This window comes from Scyliorhinus torazame, chromosome 3, assembly GCF_047496885.1.
Source record: "Scyliorhinus torazame isolate Kashiwa2021f chromosome 3, sScyTor2.1, whole genome shotgun sequence".
NCBI lineage: Eukaryota > Metazoa > Chordata > Chondrichthyes > Carcharhiniformes > Scyliorhinidae > Scyliorhinus > Scyliorhinus torazame.
The window spans coordinates 328,193,367-328,214,432 of record NC_092709.1 but is presented as its reverse complement, the minus strand read 5'-3'; the positions used below and the strand labels follow the sequence as shown (position 1 = coordinate 328,214,432).

The following is a 21,066-nucleotide window of genomic DNA, read 5'->3' as shown; positions in this document are numbered from 1 at the left end:
GTTCAATCCCTGCCCCGGGTCACTGTCCTTGTGGAGTTTTTGCACATTCTGCCCATATCTGCGTGGGTCTCACCGCAACAACCCAAAAAGATGTGCAGGCTAGGTGGATTGGCCACGCTAAATTGCCCCTTAATTGGAAAAAAAGAATTGGGTACTCTAAATTTATATATTTGTTTTAATTATCCTTGGCCTCCTCCTCCTCAAAAATTACATTCTTGGCACATGTAAATTTCTGGCAAGCCTGCCCTTTATTGCACTTGTCACGCGACAGAAACTTTAAGACAGCTGTGTAGCTGGCTAGGCCATTTACATCAGTTAAGGGTCAACCACATTAGTCTGGGCGCTGGAGCCTCTAAACCAGTTAGGAACTGGATTCTGAGCCTGTTGCATTTTTACCCCAATTTGACATCCCTTTCCACCAACATTTCGATTTCCAGGGTTTCTTAAACTGACCGCAAGTGCCACAGTGAGGTTTCACCTTACATCATTTGGATTAGTTATCCATACAATTGGATTATTACCCTCTCTAATTGGGCTCAATATTTTGAATATAATTGGACTAATTTTCCTCAGGCTGGGGAAGAGAATTAAGAAAAACGCAGACACAGGTAATAATTTGTCATGAGAAACAAAGGGAAGGGTCAAAGATCACAGAGCAGTGTGTTTGAAGAGATTTCCCCTCCCCCATGCACCCCTTGCCGTTTGTTTGCAGGCGCGGAAGCAGCCTAACCATTGGCCGGTGGAGGGGTCTTCAGCCCCGCCACTGTCAACAAGGCCTCTTGTTGTTTGCATCCTTTACTGCCAGGAAGCCTGTGGAGGGGACACCACCGTCAGCGAGATTGAAGATCCCGCTGGCGGGAATGGCTGGATAATACCACCCAATCAGTAGAAAGTAATGATCCATTCATTGGTTTTAAAAGGGTGTAAAAGGGTGAGATCGAGCCATGTAAGGAACTGCGGTTCGAAGGTTTTGATAACAATGAGTCGGGTTAGAAGGTCCTAGTCAATCTTAATTTCAGCCCCTTTATCATGAGAAAGCAACATGAAGGATGGAAGAAGATGGGGGAAAACATCTGATCTTGGCAGGCATTCCCCAGCCGTTCGCTGGCAGTGGGATTCCCTGGTCCCGTGGGCAGGGTACTCCCAATCGCAGGCGTTGCCAATTTTAATGAGCGGAATACTATCCCACCTGCGTTACTAATAACTGTTGCCAATTCTGCACCGGAGGCACCAATAATGTGGCCCTTCTTAATATTGAGTAATATTGCTTTCAGAGTCGCCATGTATCAAATGATACCACCACAAGGTTCAATCGGATATTTATCAAAGACCCAACAACCAGTCAGTTAGTTCAGGTTCAATAATGGTTTATTTACACAGAAGATTAACTCACACATGCAACATAAAAACACTACAAGCTAAACTACACCTAACACTACAACAACCTGTACTTAACTTCAGGCACCCGGCTTTGGCAGAGGAACAAGGCCTTTGTTCGGATCTGTAGTGGCTGGGTCTGGAGAAGTAACTTCGGTTCTGCTGGGCTCATCCGTCTGGTAGCGATCGTTGATCTTGAACTTGCTGCTGGTCGTGGTGCTGCAGTTGGCTTCAGGTATAGGCCGGGCTGAAGAGTGCCGGTGTGCCAGGGCCAAAAGAGATCGAACACACGGCAGTATCTCGCTTTATCCTTTGGGGTTTCGCGCTCTTTTGGGCAGTCCTTAGCTTTGGACCCAGGCTTCGATTACTGCCTTCGATTTGAGCCAATAAAGGGGCGGGTGCCTTGATGGCTGGGCGTGTTCTGAGCGGTCATTGACCTTGGCTGTTTGGGCTTCCTGGGTGAAGGGAGTGGTGCCAATGTGTCTGGAATTGTATCTGATACCTGAGTACCAGTCCTTTGTCCTGGGGAAATGGGCCATTAGAATGCAAATCGGCTAAGGGTTTTGATACTGTCTGGTTCTCTGTTAGCAAATATACTTTAGGCACTGGGTTTGCCTGAATCCTGTATTGGCCATATTTCCCTTGGGTCTTTGCAAGTATCCAGGTTTACTTTGTAAGTGGCCATCCCAGATGGCTACACAGGTTTTCCGGTGGCACGGGGTGGCTTCAATAGGAATTTCCATTGAAAGCGGTGGAAGCAGAGAATCCTGCCGCCAGTGAACAGCGGGCTGCCGAGAAACACGAGGCAGGGGGCCCGGAGCATCTCGCGTCTTGTTTCACTATTTGTTTTTGAATGTACTTGCTATGCTGCTTAAATCATCATGTGTAATTTTTCCTGGAGTAATGATTGTATTTATTTGCAAACCACATTAAAATGAGCAAAGTAGGAATACAAGCTGCCAATCTAATGTCTTCTCTATACAATTTAACTTTTGAATCGAGAGTGGCTTCTGCAATTTAGCTGCCATCGATCCTACATTTTAAAAGTAACTACACTTCGAAAGTAGTACATTCAGCATTGGATGGGTAAAAATGTGCTCGAATTAAATGTTGAAAAAAGCAAGTTTTTCATCTCTGCCACGATCTCCATTCCCTACCCTGAACACTGCCAGAGGTTGAACCAAGATTTTGCAGTCCGGCAACCCAGTTGATTCACCGTGAATAAGATTGCTTATATCTCCCTCTCCTCCATTACATTCTGCCCTGTCCTAGCTTTTCTGCCGCTGAAATTTGCATCCATGTGTTTTTTACCCCTGGACTTGGTTATTCCAATGCATACCTGGTTGGTCTCCCATATTTTTTCCAATGTTACTCTTCGACCAATCGGGAACTCCTCTGACCTGATTTGTGTTGAGTGCAATTCACCTATCATCTCTGTGCTCACTAACTGACATTGCCTCCTGGCCCAGCAGTGCCTCAATTTTAAAGCTCTCGCCCTTATTAGCAAACTCCCTCTTTTCCTTATCTTCTTAACCACCTCCAACCCTCTGAGATTTCTCCACTCCTCCAATCCTTGCCTCTGGCGCATCCCAGATTTCCATCATTCCCCAACTGGTGGCTGTGCCTTCAGCTGTTTTCGACCCTGGAATTCCCTCCCGAACCTCTCTGTCTCTCTCCTCCTGGCTCCCCTCCTTTAAGATATTGCTTCAAACCGAACTCCTCAACCAACATGATGCTCAGCTGTCCTAATATTTTCTTTCTTCCCCATATTGCAACAGTGGCGGCACTTCAAAAAGTATTTCATTGACTGTCAACTACTTTGGAACATTGTCAAGTCATGGTAGGTGATACAAATGTAAATCTGCTAACATAGAGCAGATCTGTTAACCGTGGTAGCACGGTAGCACAAGTGGCTAGCACTGTGGCTTCACAGCACCAGGGTCCCAGGTTCGATTCCCCGCTGGGTCACTGTCTGTGCGGAGTCTGCATGTTCTCCCCGTGTGTGCGTGGGTTTCCTTCGGGTGCTCTGGTTTTCTCCCACAGTCCAAAGACGTGCATGTTAGGTCGATTGGCCATCCTAAATTGCCCTTAGTGACCAAAAAGGTTAGGAGGGGTTATTGCGTTATGGGGATAGGGTGGAAGTGAGGGCTTAAGTGGGTCGGTGAAACTCGATGGGCCGAATGACCTCCTTTTGCACTGTATGTTCTATATTCTATCTCCCGAAATGGCTCCATGACTGTTTTGTTTGATAATGTTCCTGTGAAGCATTTTGGGATGTTTTGCTATAGAAAAGGGACTGTCAAGTTGTGGCTGTTCTCATTAGCTGTATCCATTTTGGAAGTCATGAAAAGTGCAGTATAAATGCAAGTTCTTCTCTCTGAAAACTGGGTGGCTTATGTAGTGAGTGTTTTATTCTCCGTAGCTGGTAGCCCTTTTGTACACCGGTGTTCCTCAGCCATGATGGCAAAAATTAAGATACGCCTACAGTCCTTTTCATTTTTGGATTTCCATCAGACGGGTGTCAAGGAATGTAGGCTTCCAGACATCACTCTGAAGGTGTGCCCATTGTGTCACCATTCTTTGACAAAAATCAACTGGGTCCAGATGCCAGAAGGTGATTGTTAACATAGATGTGAGTATCTGCATAACTGTTCCTATCTTTTGAAGCTGCAAACAAAAATTTGATATTATCAGAAGTTGTCAGGCAACCTGATACAAGAAGACATCTCAGCATTCATGAGGAGACCCAAATCAGAGGATGCAAGGCCTGGCGGCATGGTAGCACAGTGGTTAGCACTGTTGCTTCACAGCTCCAGGGTACCAGGTTCGCTTCCCGGCTTGGGTCACTGTCTGTGCGGAGTCTGCATGTTCTCCTCGTGTCTCTGTGGGTTTCCCCAGGTGCACCGGTTTCCTCCCACAGTCCAAAGATGTGCAGGTTAGGTGGATTGGCCATGCTAAATTGACCTTAGTGTCTAAAAAGGTTAGGTGGGGTTACTGGGTTACGAGGATAGGGTGAAGGTGTGGGCTTAAGTCGGGTATTCTTTCCAAGGGCCGGTGCAGAATCGATGGACCGAATGGCCTCCTTCTGCACTGTAAATTCTATGGTCCAGCTATCTCTAAATTCTGGAAACTTAATTTTTCAGGAGCCTCTGAGCTGGTGACTATTGTGGATTATTCCAATTGCCCTAAAGAGATGCAGAGACATATTGATTATTGTGGACCTTGAAAGCAAAACTGAGCAACGTGTCCTTGGGTTAACTGGTAGGTGCCCATCAAGTCTTGGCATTTCCCGTAGATATTTAGGGCACGGCAATAAAAATAATAATCTTTACCACTGTCACAAGTAGGCTTACATTAACACTGCAATAAAGTTAATGTGAAAAGTCCCTCGTCGCCACACTCTGCCGCCTATTCGGGTACACAGAGGGAGAATTCAGAATGTCCAATTCACCTAACAAGCACGTCTTTCCAGACTTGTGGGAGGAAACCTGTGCACCCGGAGGAAACCCACGCAGACAAGTGGGTTACTAAATAATACAATGAGAAGGTATCCAAAGTCATACATATGGATCCCATTGGGGACCTAAACTGACATTGCGGATTTTATAAACTGCTACACTGTTCATTATAATCAGGGATCTTTACCTCCTTAGGGCATTCCATTGATTCAAAGTGATTAATACTGATCTCTGAAGTGAAATGTGGTTAGTTGATTTATAATGCTTGTCACTGAAGAGGTAAATACAATTCAGACAAATCATTGCAGAGTAGCATCGGATTTATTTTAATATTATACGATAACATACAATTAATTTAAAATAAATCCGATAACATACAATTAGCTACATAAAGTGTTCTTCCATGGTTTCAACCGACTCTTTTGCTGATTCTCTTGTAGGTGATGTCTCCAATTGCCGTGGTCTGAAATGGGAAAATAGAACTTAAATCATTTAATTTTATCCAGGAACACTGGGCAACATTGAGATTGATCCCAGCTTTGTTTGGTTGACAGCACATTTCCCTACGAGTCAAACATTCCTGAGTTCAAGATCCTCTCTAAACTGACACTTTAATGCCACAGAAAGAAAGTAAGGTTTTCATTCATTTGCCACCTCACACGACCTCAGGATCCTGACATGCATTACGGCCAACAAAATATTTTCTTGAAGTATAGGCTGGGATTTTCTGGCTCCGTCGTGGCAATACGTGGCAATGGGCAGCACGGTAGCCTTGTGGATAGCACAATTGCTTCACAGCTCCAGGGTCCCAGGTTCGATTCTGGCTTGGGTCACTGTCTGTGCGGAGTCTGCACATCCTCCCCGTGTGTGCGTGGGTTTCCTCCGGGTGCTCCGGTTTCCTCCCACAGTCCAAAGATGTGCGGGTTAGGTGGATTGGCCATGATAAATTGTCCTTAGTGTCCAAAATTGCCCTTAGTGTTGGGTGGGGTTACTGGGTTATGGGGATAGGGTGGCGGTGTTGACCTTGGGTAGGGTGCTCTTTCCAAGAGCCGGTGCAGACTCGATGGGCTGAATGGCCTCCTTCTGCTCTGTAAATTCTATGATAATCTAATACCCGCCGTGGGGGATGCGGGGGTCCAGCCAAAAGCCCATTAACCTTTGATGGGACTGGATGATCCCGACAGTGGGCGAGGCTGGAAAACCTTGCCCACAGTCATTGCAGGAAACTCAGCAGCCAATTTGGACACAGGAAGACCACACAAACCGCAATGTGATAGCATTCAGATAATCTGCTTTTGTGATGTTGGTTGAAGGGTAGATATTTGGCACGATATTGAGTTCAATGTGTTTCTGGTGAACGTTAAAGATAACAAAGTATTATTTCAATAAAACTATTACTTCCTCGGCCAACATCATAAAAAACGGAGTAACAGGACATTTATTGAATTGGTGTTTGTGAGATTTTACTGTGAACAAATTGATTCTGTGCAAGTCATGGGAACTGAGGCTGCACCCATAGAACATAGAAAAATACAGCACAAAACAGGCCCTTCGGCCCACGATGTTGTGCTGAACCTTTGTCCTAGATTAAGAACAAATTAATCTACACCCCATCATTCTACCATAATCCATGTACCTATCCAATAGCCGCTTGAAGGTCCCTAATGTTTCCGACTCAACAATTCCACAGGCAGTGCATTCCATGCACTCTATCACCAACATGGTCTGATTCCCTCCTATTTCCTCGAGATTTTTACATGCTAATTGGATATATGAAGATTTTTGTTCTTTTCCTGTTCTGAAGGGTGGCGTATCATTCCATTGACTTTGGGCAACCTCTGGTCCTCATTGAAGTGGTATCCTTGACAATGAGGGCCAGCAAGCTACTTGGTCATGGTGAATTTTTTTTTATTCAACCCTGATATTCTCCACAGTCATGCTTGAGAAGGAAGGATTGTAGGACAGCAGGCAAGAGTCTGGGCATTTTTTCTCTCCTTCCCAATCTGTGGAATCTGAAGGACACATGAAGTTGAATGCCATTTAAAATCCTGTTACCCCATCATCATACGTACATCAACGTCACACTCACCCAGGGAAACATGGCCACTGCCTACAGCTGCTCGTGACTGGCTCAGAGGATCAAACCCACAGCACAAAATACAAGAAACCCCAAAAGAGAATTTGCCATAACTTACATTAACTAGATGGTCTCCAGTGATCTCTATAACTGAGGTAATGTTTTGTATCTTGGCAACAAGTTTGTTTTTTCCTTCACGGTTAATGATAATCTAGATAATTAAGAAATGAGACATTAAAAACTAAGTTTTCAAATGAGTCCTGATATTCATTTAACATTTTAAAATTATTTCATGGGTGCGGGCATTGTTAGCAAGGCCTGCATTTGCCCTTTAAACTGAGAGGCAGTTAAGAATCAAACATGTTGCTTTGGGACTGAAGTCACAGGTAGGCCAGACCAGGTTAGGATGGCAGGTTGGATTGGATTTGTTTTTTGTCACGTGTACCAAGGTGCAGTGAAAAGTATTGGTCTGCTTACAGTCCAGACAGATCATTCCGTACATGAAAAGAAAATACAAAAGTCAAAAATAAAATCCACAATATTAATACATAGACACAGGCATTGGGTGAAGCATACAGGAGTGCAGTACTACTCAGTAGAGAAGATGTGTGAAGAGATCAGATCAGTCAATAAGAGGGTCATTTAGGAGTCTGGTAACAGCGGGAAGAAGATGGGCGCGATTCTCCGCTCCCGCGACTAAGTGCCTACACCGTCGTGAACGCAGTCGAGGTTCACGACGGCGCAAAATGGACCCGATCTCGACCGATTCAGGGCCGAAAATGGGCTAGGATTGGGGCCGCAAGAAACTCGGGGGGCGTGTCGCTAAAGCAGCGTCGTCAGCGCGCGCCGGGCACTGGCGCCGCATAAAAGCGGTGCCGCGTCATCCGTCACCCACGCATGCGTGGTCGCCATCCTTCCCGAGGCCGCCCCGCAAGAATATGTCGGATGGATCTTGTGGGGCGCGGAGGAAAGGAGGTCCTCCTTCAGCGAGGCCGGCCCGCCGATCGATGTGCAACCCCAGTGAAAGAACCCCCCTCGCCCCCCCCACAGGCCGCCCCCCCAGCGTTCCCGCGCTGTTCCCACTGGCAGCGACCAGGAGTGGATGGTGCCGGCGGGAAGCCATCATTTTGGGCAGGCCGCTCGGCCCATTCGGGCCGGAGAACAGCGGGTGTAGCGGAGAATCGCCATTTTGGGTGTGCCGGGCGATTTTCCGGCCAGCGCCGCGCAGAACTCGACGGGGCCATTCCCGCCGCTTGGGTGCATCGCGGGAGGGCGTCGGACTGGCGTCGCGGGGAAAAATGGCGCGCCTGCCGATTCTCCAAACCCGCGCGGGAGCAGAGAATCGCGCCGAATGTTTTTGAATCCGTTTGTGTGTGTTCTCAGACTTTTGTATCTCCTGCCAGATGGAAGAAGTTGGAAGAGTGAGTAAGGTGGGTGGGAGAGGTATTTGATTATGCTGCCCACTTTCCCAAGGAAGTGGGAGGTGTAGACAGAGTCAGTGGATGGGAGGCAGGTTCGTGTGATGGACTGGCCTGTGTTCACGACTCTCTGAAGGTTTTTGCGGTCTTGGGCTGAGCAGTTGCCATACCAGGCTGTGACGCAGCCACATAGGATGCTTTCAATGGTGCATCTGTAAAAGCTGGTAAGAGTCAATGTGGACATACCAAGTTTCCTGAGAAAGTATAGGTGCTGTTGTGTTTTCTTGGTCGTAGCGTCGACATGAGTGGACCAGGACAGTTTGTTGGTGATGACCTAGGAATTTGAAGCTATCAACCATCTCTACCTCGGCCCCATTGATGCAGACAGTGGTGTGTCCAACACTTTGCTTCCTGAAGTCAATGACCAGCTCTTTAGTTTTGCTGGCATTAAGGGGGAGATTGTTGAACCCAAATCCCCTAAAGGATTACCCTGGGTATGCAGGATTACCAATCCAGTGACAATATCACAATGCCACTGCCTCCTCCCAAGTCAGTGGGACTATTTAAATTGCACTTGCAGAGAGCAGGCAAATTGCAATAGACTAAAGTGCCTTCTCTGTATAACTTTAAGATTTCATCATTCCAGTTTGAGTCTTTAATTAAGAATACACATGAAATTAAGCCAAAGAACGGCACAGCCCCATGCATCTAGCACCATGAAGCATTGCCTTAATGTTTGTCCTTTGTATCTAATGGAGGGAAGTGTTACCTTAATTTTGTCTCTTGTGGGAGAATCTACTTCTGTCTCCTGTCCAATTACAAACTCATTAATGAGCACTTCACTGCCCGCTGTGACAGTGATCTTAAAGTGGTCTCCAGTTTCGACAATTTCAGACGTACCCTCTTTGTACTTCCCGCTTTCAATCAAATCATCGGAGATTCCTGGAAGTTGGATAAAAGCAACAGGAATTGACATGCCTGAATAGCCAGAGCTTTCACAGTGCCATAAAATCCAGAGAACCCCTACAGTGCAGAAGGAGGCCATTTGGCCCAGCAAGTCTGCACCGACCCTCTGGAAAAGCACCCTAACTAGGCCCAATCCCCCGCCCCATCCCCGTAACCCCAGCTAACCTGCACATCTTGGGACTGCTGCCAAAAATGAAGGTGACACTTTGACCTGATTCAATCTTGCCACTCCAGAGGTGCTGATCCAGCAGATCACAAAATAAACCTGGATGAGGGAGATCCTCCACAACGACAGAATATTCTGATCTAATGATCTTCTTCTTCCAGGTTCAATTATGTACCTCAGGTTTGATCTTTTAAATTGGCACTGTCTTTTTTTTAGCGTCCACCTTCCTTCGCTTTGGAAGCTGCCTAATCGGTTCACCAAACTTTGATATCACACTATTTGTGCAAAAGGAATCGAAAATGGAGGCACAGTACAGGCTCGAGAAGTTTAACTGTGCCACTGAAACAATACGGTGACTGTTAGTTGTTCTGTTTAAACAATGTTTTTTGAAAGCATTGCACTAGGAGCTATGAAAACAGACTGAAATGAAATTAATCATTTCAGTTCACTGTTTGAGTTGCTCATTTAAAGTAAACTGTACCCCATTCAGTTTAGTCATTCAGTGATGTACGAGGAAACCCACCCCAGAGTCCCCAAACCGAGGAACCGATTCATGCACACAACAGGTTTTGTGATTTGTCAGATATGGAGCGACTGGGGTCGGTCTTGGCTTTTGTGTGAAACCCTATTACAGGTGCTACAGCGCCAGTCACCTACCATCCCTCCTGGTGTTGACACCAAATTCAGCAAGAGGCAAAGCGAACTGATGATTCACAGTTGCCATATCACATAGTCAAAATCAACCTCACCCTCTCGCTACACAGGGAGACCAACATTACCCAATGTATTTTGGTGTACGTTGGAATAGCCAATCCTCATCCTTTGCAGTTTTGTTACTTTAAACAGTGCAGCTTATGCTTTCTTGCAAAGTATCATTGGTTTTGAGGTCACTTTGCCCATTAAACAGACGTGACCTCAACTGATGTCAAATATTTTAGAATTTCATGCCATGATCTCAAACACAAACCCACTTTAAATTGTCACTGTACACTTACCAATAGCTTTCATAAAAGATGCAAAATTCCTCTGCCTCTGCAGCTTATAGTGTCCATTGAAAGCCATTGTCAGAGAGTCCTCTCTGCGCAACACAGCAGGATGAGAAAGTCTATGAGACTGCTACCTTGCTTTGCAGGGATTTCTTTACATTGAAAAGCTGAAGGTGTGATGTTGAATCATTAACTCACGTACACAACGTATGAGAGTGACTCAGCTCTGATGTGGCAAGAAGCAGTGTAGCCATTAACACCCTCAAGCCCCTTTTCCCAATCTGCTCACTTGGATGTGCTGACTCATGCTCTGTTCGAGCTGCCAATAAGGTGCAGCTTGGACGGTTGGCTATACTCCCTCAAAAGGTTATGGCCCCGAAGTTGCACAAGTGTTATTCTGCTCTGCTGCTTGAGCATTGGCGCTGGATCATTGAAGGGAGATGGCTCACACCGAATTATGTTGAAGCCAAACCACCGAAACAAGTTATTCTTTCCAGCTGGTTCATGTTGTCTTTTTGTATTTAACGGAAGCCTCCTCCTACCTCTCGTGATCTAACATCATCATTTGTACTTTCCCCTCATCTGCTTATCTATCTTCAGCTTAAAAGCATCTATTCTATTCACCTCAAAGACTCACTGCTGTTGCGAGTTCTCCATTCTCACCACTCTCTGAGTGAAGAATAGTGCATGTATGAACAAAGGATTATATTATATTTTTGACCCTTAGTTTGGATTCCCTCATAAATTGAAACATCTTCGCTCCGTCTACAATACCGAAGCCCCTTTCATTTAAAAAAAAATTTTTTTACCCAATTATTTTTTCCAATTAAGGGGAAATTTAGCATAGCCAATCCACCTAGCCTGCACATCTTTGTGTTGTGGGGGTGAAACCCACGCAAACACGGGGAGAATGTGCAAACTCCACACAGACAGTGACCCAGGGCCGGGATTCGAACCCGGGTCCTCAGCGCCGTAGGCAGCAATGCTAACCACTGTGCCACCGTGCTGTCCCCGAAGCCCTTTCATAACTACCCTCGGGTCACTGTTCAACCTGCTCTTGCCTCGAGAGAAAGAATGTTTTCCGGTTTTATGGTATTCAGGCTGTATGCCGAATGAAGTGATGGCTGAAGATTGAAAAAACTGTGAGAATTCAGAGCCTCTAAATTTAAGCCCCACCAAGGCATTGAGCAGATATAATCAGGATAGATTCTTGTGCCAATACGGAATGTGGGTCCCTTCGTCAGAGGGAGAGTCCTTCAAACAAAACACTAAGTGCCCTGATTTTCTGCTCAGGTGGATGTGAAGGGGGCTCCTTATGTTTAGGTCAGAAACCTTCCCTCAACCTATGCCACCATATAGTGGCTCATTCAACTTGCATTCACAGGGGTTTTGTTATGTTAAATCTGGTTGCTCTGAGGGCCAGGAGCTTAGGTTACCGTTAAGATGTGGAAAGTTGTCTATAAATACATGTTCTTCCTTACTTAAAATCCTTTGTGCTTGCCGGCACTCTTCAAGTGCAAGATAAGACATTAAGAGATCAAATTTGCTCTTCAGGATCCAGGAATGAATGATAATTTGGCAGACCGGAAAAAGCAGCGTTTTTCAAACTTTTCTTTCCCCTGGATTCATTTTTGCCGACTTTCGGGACCCACGGCGGCCGACTGTCGCGACACATGCCACGTTCACTTATCTTTAATGCGAAAGTGAAGCCTGCGTGTTCCTCACAGTCTCACTTGAATCAAGTTCAGGGGAGGAGAGGACAATGCGCATATCAGGTGCAGACTTCACCCAGATCCTTGGTGCCGTCTTCATCCTTCTGAAAACGTAAAATCCAACCTCGCACATGTAGATTGTTGAGAAGGGCAATAGCAACAAAATGTGTGTTTTACTCAGCACTGGATACTGCTGGGAGATGCTACACCGGAATGCTGACAGCCTTATGAGCTTTTGCCATGTTTTTAATGTGGTATTACAGTTCAGCTACAGCAGCGTAGTCTTTTCATTTAGAGTCAGCAGTAAGGTAATACCTGGCACTGAGGTCTCAATGTCAAAAGGAATTTTTCACCCAACACTTCTCTGTCAAAATCTGAAGCTTCTCCTCTCATTTTCCTGTAATTTCCTGCATATAACACACATGGGCTTTGCATCCTTATTTGCAGTGGCAAATTGATAAAATCATACCTCAAGAAATCACCCTTATACTGCTTTATTCCCCAATTAAATTTCTTCTTTGTAGGCTGTTAACCAGAGGCCCTGGAGCTCTGTACAAAACTTATACTAGCACTGCTCTGGTCCTGCATTGGACTCGCCTGTGCAACTCTCGAACAGATTCTGTTGTGAGATCCTGTCCAATAGGTGAACTGCTTATATGAGTCGCTGGCCGTCTCTTACTTTTAAGAAAACCATTCACCATCACAGCCCACTTGCCTTGCTTGCCAGGAACATGGAAGCAACACTGCTCCATGATTTGGTGCCAGAAGCATGTACCTGGAGGGTGCTTGATGTCAAGTGTGCATGCAGGGCACGTGACCTGCTCACTGCTGTCACTTCTGACAGTACTGAACGAGTACTTTTCTTCTGTATTTACAAATGAGAGGGGCCATATTGTTAGAGAGGACAGTGTGAAACAGATTGGTAAGCTCGAGGAAATACTTGTTTGGAAGGAAGATGTGTTGGGCATTTTGAAAAACTTGAGGATAGACAAGTCCCCCGGGCCTGACGGGATATATCCAAGGATTCTATGGGAAGCAAGAGATGAAATTGCAGAGCCGTTGGCAATGATCTTTTCGTCCTCACTGTCAACAGGGGTGGTACCAGGGGATTGGAGAGTGGCGAATGTCATGCCCCTGTTCAAAAAAGGGAATAGGGATAACCCTGGAAATTACAGGCCAGTTAGTCTTACTTCGGTGGTAGGCAAAGTAATGGAAAGGGTATTGAAGGATAGGATTTCTGAGCATCTGGAAAGACACTGCTTGATTAGGGATAGTCAGCATGGATTTGTGAGGGGTAGGTCTTGCCTTACAAGTCTTATTGAATTCTTTGAGGAGGTGACCAAGCATGTGGATGAAGGTAAAGCAGTGGATGTAGTGTACATGGATTTTAGTAAGGCATTTGATAAGGTTCCCCATGGTAGGCTTATGCAGAAAGTAAGGAGGCATGGGATAGTGGGAAATTTGGCCAGTTGGATAACGAACTGGCTAACCGATAGAAGTCAGAGAGTGGTGGTGGATGGCAAATATTCAGCCTGGATCCCAGTTACCAGTGGCGTACCGCAGGGATCAGTTCTGGGTCCTCTGCTGTTTGTGATTTTCATTAATGACTTGGATGAGGGAGTTGAAGGGTGGGTCAGTAAATTTGCAGACGATATGAAGATTGGTGGAATTGTGGATAGCGAGGAGGGCTGTTGTCGGCTGCAAAGAGACATAGATAGGATGCAGAGCTGGGCTGAGAAGTGGCAGATGGAGTTTAACCCTGAAAAGTGTGAGGTTGTCCATTTTGGAAGGACAAATATGAATGCGGAATACAGGGTTAACGGTAGAGTTCTTGGCAATGTGGAGGAGCAGAGCGATCTTGGGGTCTATGTTCATACATCTTTGAAAGTTGCCACTCAAGTGGATAGAGCTGTGAAGAAGGCCTATGGTGTGCTCGCGTTCATTAACAGAGGGATTGAATTTAAGAGCCGTGCGGTGATGATGCAGCTGTACAAAACTTTGGTAAGGCCACATTTGGAGTACTGTGTACAGTTCTGGTCGCCTCATTTTAGGAAGGATGTGGAAGCTTTGGAAAAGGTGCAAAGAAGATTTACCAGGATGTTGCCTGGAATGGAGAGTCGGTCTTACGAGGAAAGGTTGAGGGTGCTAGGCCTTTTCTCATTAGAACGGAGAAGGATGAGGGGCGACTTGATAGAGGTTTATAAGATGATCAGGGGAATAGATAGAGTAGACAGTCAGAGACTTTTTCCCCGGGTGGAACAAACCATTACAAGGGGACATAAATTTAAGGTGAAAGGTGGAAGATATAGGAGGGATATCAGAGGTAGGTTCTTTACCCAGAGAGTAGTGGGGGCATGGAATGCACTGCCTGTGGAAGTAGTTGAGTCGGAAACATTAGGGACCTTCAAGCAGTTATTGGATAGGTACATGGATTACGGTAAAATGATATAGTGTAGATTTATTTGTTCTTAAGGGCAGCACGGTAGCATTGTGGATAGCACAATTGCTTCACAGCTCCAGGGTCCCAGGTTCGATCCGGCTTGGGTCACTGTCTGTGCAGAGTCTGCACGTCCTCCCCGTGTCTGCGTGGGTTTCCTCCGGGTGCTCCGGTTTCCTCCCACAGTCCAAAGATGTGCAGGTTAGGTGAATTGGCCAATGATAAATTGCCCTTAATGTCCAAAATTGCCCTTGGTGTTGGGTGGAGGTGTTGAGTTTGGGTAGGGTGCTCTTTCCAAGAGCCGGTGCAGACTCAAAGGGCCGAATGGCCTCCTTCTGCACTGAAAATTCAATGATAAGCTATGATTAATCTAGGACAAAGGTTCGGCACAACATCGTGGGCCGAAGGGCCTGTTCTGTGCTGTATTTTCTATATTCTATGTTCTGGCTAGAAGACTCCACACAACCTAATTTATTTCCATTTAAAAGGTGAAGTGGCCACCATTCTCTTTTTTTTTAAATTTAGGGTACCCAATTCATTTTTTCCAATTAAGGGGCAATTTAGCGTGGCCAATCCACCTAACCTGCACATCTTTGGGTTCTGGATGTGAGACCCATGCAGATACGGGGAGAATGCGCAAACTCCACACGGACGGTAACCCGACGATGTAAAAGCTGATAGCGGCTGTTGGGCGCTTCTCCCGCAATTGGGACCACCGGGGGAATGCCATGACTGATCGCTCCGCAGCCCTCCCGACACCTGCCCGCGATCCACCTGTGAGTGGCAACCCGCACTTTGAAAAACCCTGCTATAAAGGACAGGCAGCCCAGTAAACCAGACTGTCACCAAGGAAGGTGAAAATCTGCCCACCGGGTGTTGGCAGAATATCAGAGGGAACCAATTCCTCCTCATCCTCTTCAGAGGATTGTTGTGTGAGAATGGGAGTGCGATGCACAAAGATCTGGAGCGGAAACAATGGGTGCTTTTTCATAACTGTATCGCCAATTATGCCATTGCTGCTACCATCACCACAATCAAGGTTCAAACAAGAGGTGAGATGAGAGTGACTGCCCTTGACATCAAGGAAGCATTTGACCGAGTATGGCATCAAGGAGCCCTAGCTAAACTGGAGTCAATGGGAATCAGGGGGAAACCTCTCTGCGGTTGAAAGATGGCACAAAGGAATCATCTCAGTCCCAGGACATCACTGCAGGAGTTCCTCAGGGTAGTGTCCCAGGCCCAACCATCCTCAACTGCTTCACAGAGGTTCGCAGATAACACACAATGTTCAGCACCATTTGCGACTCCTCAGATAATGAAGCAGCCTTTGCCCAAATGCAGCAAGGCCTGGACAATGTTCAGACTTGAGCTGATAGGTGGCAAGTAACATTCATGCCACACAAGTGCCAGGCAATGACCATCATCAACAAGAGAGAATCTAACCCCCTTGACATCAGGCGGCATGATCATCGCTGATTCCCCCACTGTCAACATCCTGGGGATTACCATTGACCAGAAACCGAAGGTTGAGGTAAACTTGAGGTAGAACCCTCAAGACTATTGAAAGTCAGAGAGATCTAGGAGTACAGGTCCACAGGTCACTGAAAGGGGCAACACAGGTGGAGAAGGTAGTCAAGAAGGCATACGGCATGCTTGCCTTCATTGGCCGGGGCATTGAGTATAAGAATTGGCAAGTCATGTTGCAACTGTATAGAACCTTAGTTAGGCCACACTTGGAGTATAGTGTTCAATTCTGGTCGCCACACCACCAGAAGGATGTGGAGGCTTTAGAGAGGGTGCAGAAGAGATTTACCAGAATGTTGCCTGGTATGGAGGGCATTATCTTTGAGGAGCGGTTGAATAAACTCGGTTTGTTCTCACTGGAACGACGGAGGTTGAGGGGCGACCTGATAGAGGTCTCCAAAATTATGAGGGGCATAGACAGAGTGGATAGTCAGAGGTTTTTCCCCAGGGTAGAGGGGTCAATTACTAGGGGGCATAGGTTTAAGGTGAGAGGGGCAAGGTTTAGAATAGATGTGCGAGGCAAGTTTTTTACACAGAGGGTAGTGGGTGCCTGGAACTCGCTACCGGAGGAGGTGGTGGAAGCAGGGGAGATAGTGACATTTAAGGGGCATCTTGACAAATACATGAATAGGATGGGAATAGAGGGATATGGACCCAGGAAGTGTAGAAGGTTGTAGTTTAGTCGGGCAGCATGGTCGGCACAGGCTTGGAGGGCCGAAGGGCCTGTTCCTGTGCTGTACATTTCTTTGTTCTTTGTTCTTTGTTCTTAGACTAGTCATATTATTACTGTGGTTATCAGTGCAGGTCAGAGCTGGAATTTTAAAAATATTTTCACCAAATGTGAGTGTGAATGACATGACCAGCATTTATTGGCCATCCCTAATAACGCTTGAGAACATGGTGGTGAGCCTCTTTCTTGAATCGCTGAAGTCCTGGAAGGTGAATAACCCATGCCTTGTGTTGGCGGTGGGTAACACACCACCCAACACCATCCTATACCACCCCCGCCCCCTCCGTTCCTTCACTATCGCTGGGTCAAAATCCTGGAACTCCCTCCCTAAGAGCACTGTGGATGTACATAAATCACATGGACTGCAGCGGTTCAAGATGGCAGCTAATCACCACCTTCTCAAGGGCAATTGGAGATGGGCAACAAATGCTGGCCTAGCTAGTGACACCCACGCTCCATTAAATCATTTTTAAAACCTCAGCACAGATTGTGGATTGAACGGTGAATGTTGTTGGTCTATATAACTCAGCACCATATTGAGCATTAATCCACTGGTCCATTTAATTAGCTACAGCACCATTACCATTTCCAACATTCCAACAGTAATGCCACTTCAAAAGTATTTGATTGGGTGTAAAGCGCTTTAGAACCTGCTGACAGCCTGAGGTTGTGAAAGGCGCCATCTAAATGTAAGCGATTGATCAATTCGACTGGAGACGAAGTTGAATCCAAACTGAGGCTTTATTAGTATCAGATGTGTGGCCTCCCACAGCAGCTAGCGAAATGGCTGCGAGCTGGGGGCCACGCATATTTATAACCCGGCTCCTGGGCGGAGCTAGCATGCAGGGGCCACAGGTGAACCTGTAGTGCAGGTTCTACCGTACAACCCATAATACAGGAGCACAGCGGTTTACCACATTCACCGCCTGTTAAAATTGAGTCCGGCGGGGGGTGGTGGATACCTATATACAATTCGCAATCTTTAATATTTACAGAACAGTGAAAAAAAAATGTCTCTGGTTATCCGGCGGGCCGGTCAGAGGTTCAGCCGGTCCGGTGCCTTGATGGTCCTTTGAGATCGACGAAGTGGTGACGGCGATGTTGGCGCTGTCGTGGTCGAAGTTGACTCCGGGAGAGTGCCGAAATCCTCTTCATCAACGGGGGTGGGCAGGGGGAGGACGGACGGTCCTAGGGGGGTGATGGGGGCGGCGGGGGAGGGGAGGGTGGCGCAAAGGCGAGGGGGGTGGTGTGGGGGTGGAACCTGCTGGTGCCAGGTCCCTGAGGGAGACGGTATCCTGGCGGCCGTCGGGGAACGCCACATCGGCGTACTGTGGGTTTGCGTGGAGCAGGTGCACCCTTTCCACCAACGGATCCGCCTTGTGGAACCGCACATGTTTACGGAGAAGCACGGTTCCCGGAGCTGTGAGCCAAGTTGGGAGCAATACCCCAGATGTGGACTTCCTGGGGAAGTTAAAAAGACGTTCATGCGGTGTACTGTTAGTAGCAGTGCAGAGTAATGAGCGAATGGAATGTAGTGCATCAGGGAAGACCTCTTGCCAGCGGTAGGCCGGGAGATTTCTGGACCTCAGGGCCAGCTGGACGGCCCTCCATACCATCCCATTCTCCCTTTCTACTTGTCCGTTTCCCGGGGCTTGTAGCTCGTCGTTCTGCTGGAGGCGATATCCCTGCTGAGCAGGAACTGACGTAGCTCATTACTCATGAATGAGGATCCCCTGTCACTGTGGATGTAGGCGGGGAAGCCAAACAGAGTGGAAATAGAATTAAGGGCTTTATTGACGGTGGCAGACGTCATGTGGGAGCATGGGATGGCGAAGGGAAACCGGGAGCATTCATCGATCACACTGAGGAAATATGTGTGTCGATCGGAGGAGGGGAGGGGGCCTTTGAAATCCAAAGGGGCGGGAAGCCTTCACCAGGTGCGCGCGGTCCGACCGGTTGAAGTGCGGCTTGCACTCCGCACAGACCTGGCAGTCCTTGGTGATTGTCCTTACTTCCTCGATGGAGTAGGGCACATTTCGTGCCTTAATGAAATGGTACAACCGAGTGAACCCTGGGTGACAAAGGCTGTCATGCAGGGCCCAGAGTCGGTCTACCTGTGCGCTGGCACATGTACCTCGGGATAGGGCATCTGGGGGCTCGTTGAGTTTGCCAGGGCGATATTTAATCTCGGAATTATAGGTGGAGAGCTTGATTCTCCACCACAACATTTTATCATTTTTGATCTTGCCCCGCTGTGTGTTGTTGAACATGAAGGCTACCGACCGTTGGTCAGTGAGGAGAGTGAATCTCCTGCTGGCCAGGTAATGCCTCCAATGTCGCACAGCCTCAACGATAGCCTGGGCCTCTTTTTCGATGGATGAGTGCCGAATTTCAGAGGCATGGAGGGTGCGGGAAAAGAATGCCACGGGCCTACCTGCCTGGTTGAGGGTGGCGGCAAGGGCGACGTCCGATGCCTCGCTTTGTACTTGGAAAGGAAGTGTTTCGTCTACAGCGTGCATCCCGGCCTTGGCAATATCAGCTCTGATCCGGGCGAAAGCCTGTTGGGCTTCGGCCGTCAGGGGGAAATGAGTGGACTGTATGAGTGGGCGGGCCTTGTCAGCATAGTTTGGGACCCACTGCGCGTAATATGAGAAGAACCCCAGGCAACGTTTGAGGGCATTGGGGCAGTGGGGGGGGGGAGCTCCATGAGGGGGCGCATGCGGTCGGGATCGGGCCCCAGAACTCCGTTCTGGACTATGTAGCCGAGGATGACTAAGCGGGTCGTGCTGAACACACACTTCTCCTTGTTATACGTGAGGTTGAGGAGAGTGGCGGTGCGGAGAAATTTAGCAAGGTTGGCGTCGTGGTCCTGTTGATCATGGCGGCAGATGGTCACATTGTCTAGGTACGGAAACGTGGCCCGCAAGCCGTACCGGTCGACCATTCGGTCCACCTCCCTTTGGAAGACCAAAACCCCGTTGGTGACGCCGAAGGGGACCCTAAGGAAGTGATATAGCCGGCCGTCTGCCTCGAAGGCGGTGTATGGCCGGTCCGATTTACGGATGGGGAGCTGGAGGTAAGCGGATTTCAGGTCCACCGTTGAGAAGACCCGGTACTGTGCAATCTGGTTAACCATGTCAGATATGCGTGGGAGGGGGTACGCGTTGAGCTGCGTGTACCTGTTGATGGTCTGGCTGTATTCCACGACCATTTGGTTTTTCTCCCCAGACTTAACCACTATCACTTGAGCTCTCCTGGGGCTGTTGCTAGCCTCGATGACGCCCTCCTGAAGCAACCACTTCCAATGAAGGCCTTATCTTGGGTGCTGTACCGTCTGCTCCTGGTGGCGACGGGTTTGCAATCTGGAGTTAGATTGGCAAAGAGGGAAGGAGGATCGACCTTTAGGGTCGCGGGGCCGCACACAGTGAGGGGTGGTAAGGGTCCGCCAAATTTAAGGGTCAGGCCCTGGAGGTTGCACTGGAAGTCCAGGCCGAGGATAAGTGCAGGACAGAGGTTAGGGAGGACGTAGAGGCGAAAGCCGTGGAACTCTACGCCTTGGACTGTGAGCGTGACCGTGCAGTACCCCCGGATCGCCACGCGATGGGATCCGGAGGCCAGGGAGATACTTTGATTGGTAGGGTGTACCTTAAGGGAGCAGCGCCTTAACGTATTTGGGTGTACAAATCTCTCAGTGCTCCCGGGGTCCAGTAGGCAGGAGGTCACATGGCCGTTGACTTTCACGTTGGTCAAATTATGTGGTCGGGACTGGTCAATTGCCATGGAGGCGAGCCGTGGTTGATCGTCGGGTAGTGAGGCGGCCGTTGAGTTGATGTCCTGGAACGCCATTGGTGTCCATGTGCTGCGGGGTGGACAAGATGGCGGCGCCCGGAGATCCTGGGGATTACAAAATGGCGGCGTCCATGGGACCCATGTTGCGGGGGTGGAGCAAGATGGCGGCACCCATGAAACGCACGTGTTGTGCGGGGGAGAAGATGGCGACGCCCATTGATTGCACATGGCCTGGGGAGGAGAGGAGGATGGCGGCGCCGATTGTCCGTGACCGGGGGGGGTGTGGGGGGGCGACCGTGGCCACTGAGCGGGCCTGGCACACTGCAGCGAAGTGGCCCTGCTTCCCGCAGGCCTTACAAAGGGCAGCGCGTGCTGGGCAGTGTTGGCGGGGGTGTTTTTGCTGGCCGCAAAAATAGCATCGGGGCC

At 48.1% G+C, this 21,066-nt stretch overlaps 1 protein-coding gene across 1 annotated transcript; it reads right to left on the bottom strand.

Annotated features, from left to right (window-relative positions):
* Positions 1-5,137: 5,137 nt before the first annotated feature.
* LOC140409285 (fatty acid-binding protein, liver-like) lies at positions 5,138-10,614 on the bottom strand. The gene is made up of 4 exons (XM_072497657.1): positions 10,458-10,614; positions 9,100-9,272; positions 7,031-7,123; positions 5,138-5,298 (listed from the first exon to the last, which is right to left on the bottom strand). Exons 1-4 carry the CDS (start codon positions 10,522-10,524, stop codon positions 5,245-5,247), a joined length of 387 nt encoding a protein of 128 aa, XP_072353758.1. The 5' UTR covers positions 10,525-10,614; the 3' UTR covers positions 5,138-5,244.
* Positions 10,615-21,066: the final 10,452 nt, after the last annotated feature.

Bases quoted from the DNA above. Each gene is read 5' to 3' on its own strand.
- LOC140409285 (XM_072497657.1), bottom strand. From the start codon at position 10,524: ATGGCTTTCAATGGACACTATAAGCTGCAGAGGCAGAGGAATTTTGCA. The intron at 7,124-9,099 runs GTAACACTTCCC...TTAATTATCTAG, and splicing joins CCACAAGAGACAAAATTAAG to ATTATCATTAACCGTGAAGG. The intron at 5,299-7,030 runs GTAAGTTATGGC...TTCCCATTTCAG, and splicing joins CTGGAGACCATCTAGTTAAT to ACCACGGCAATTGGAGACAT.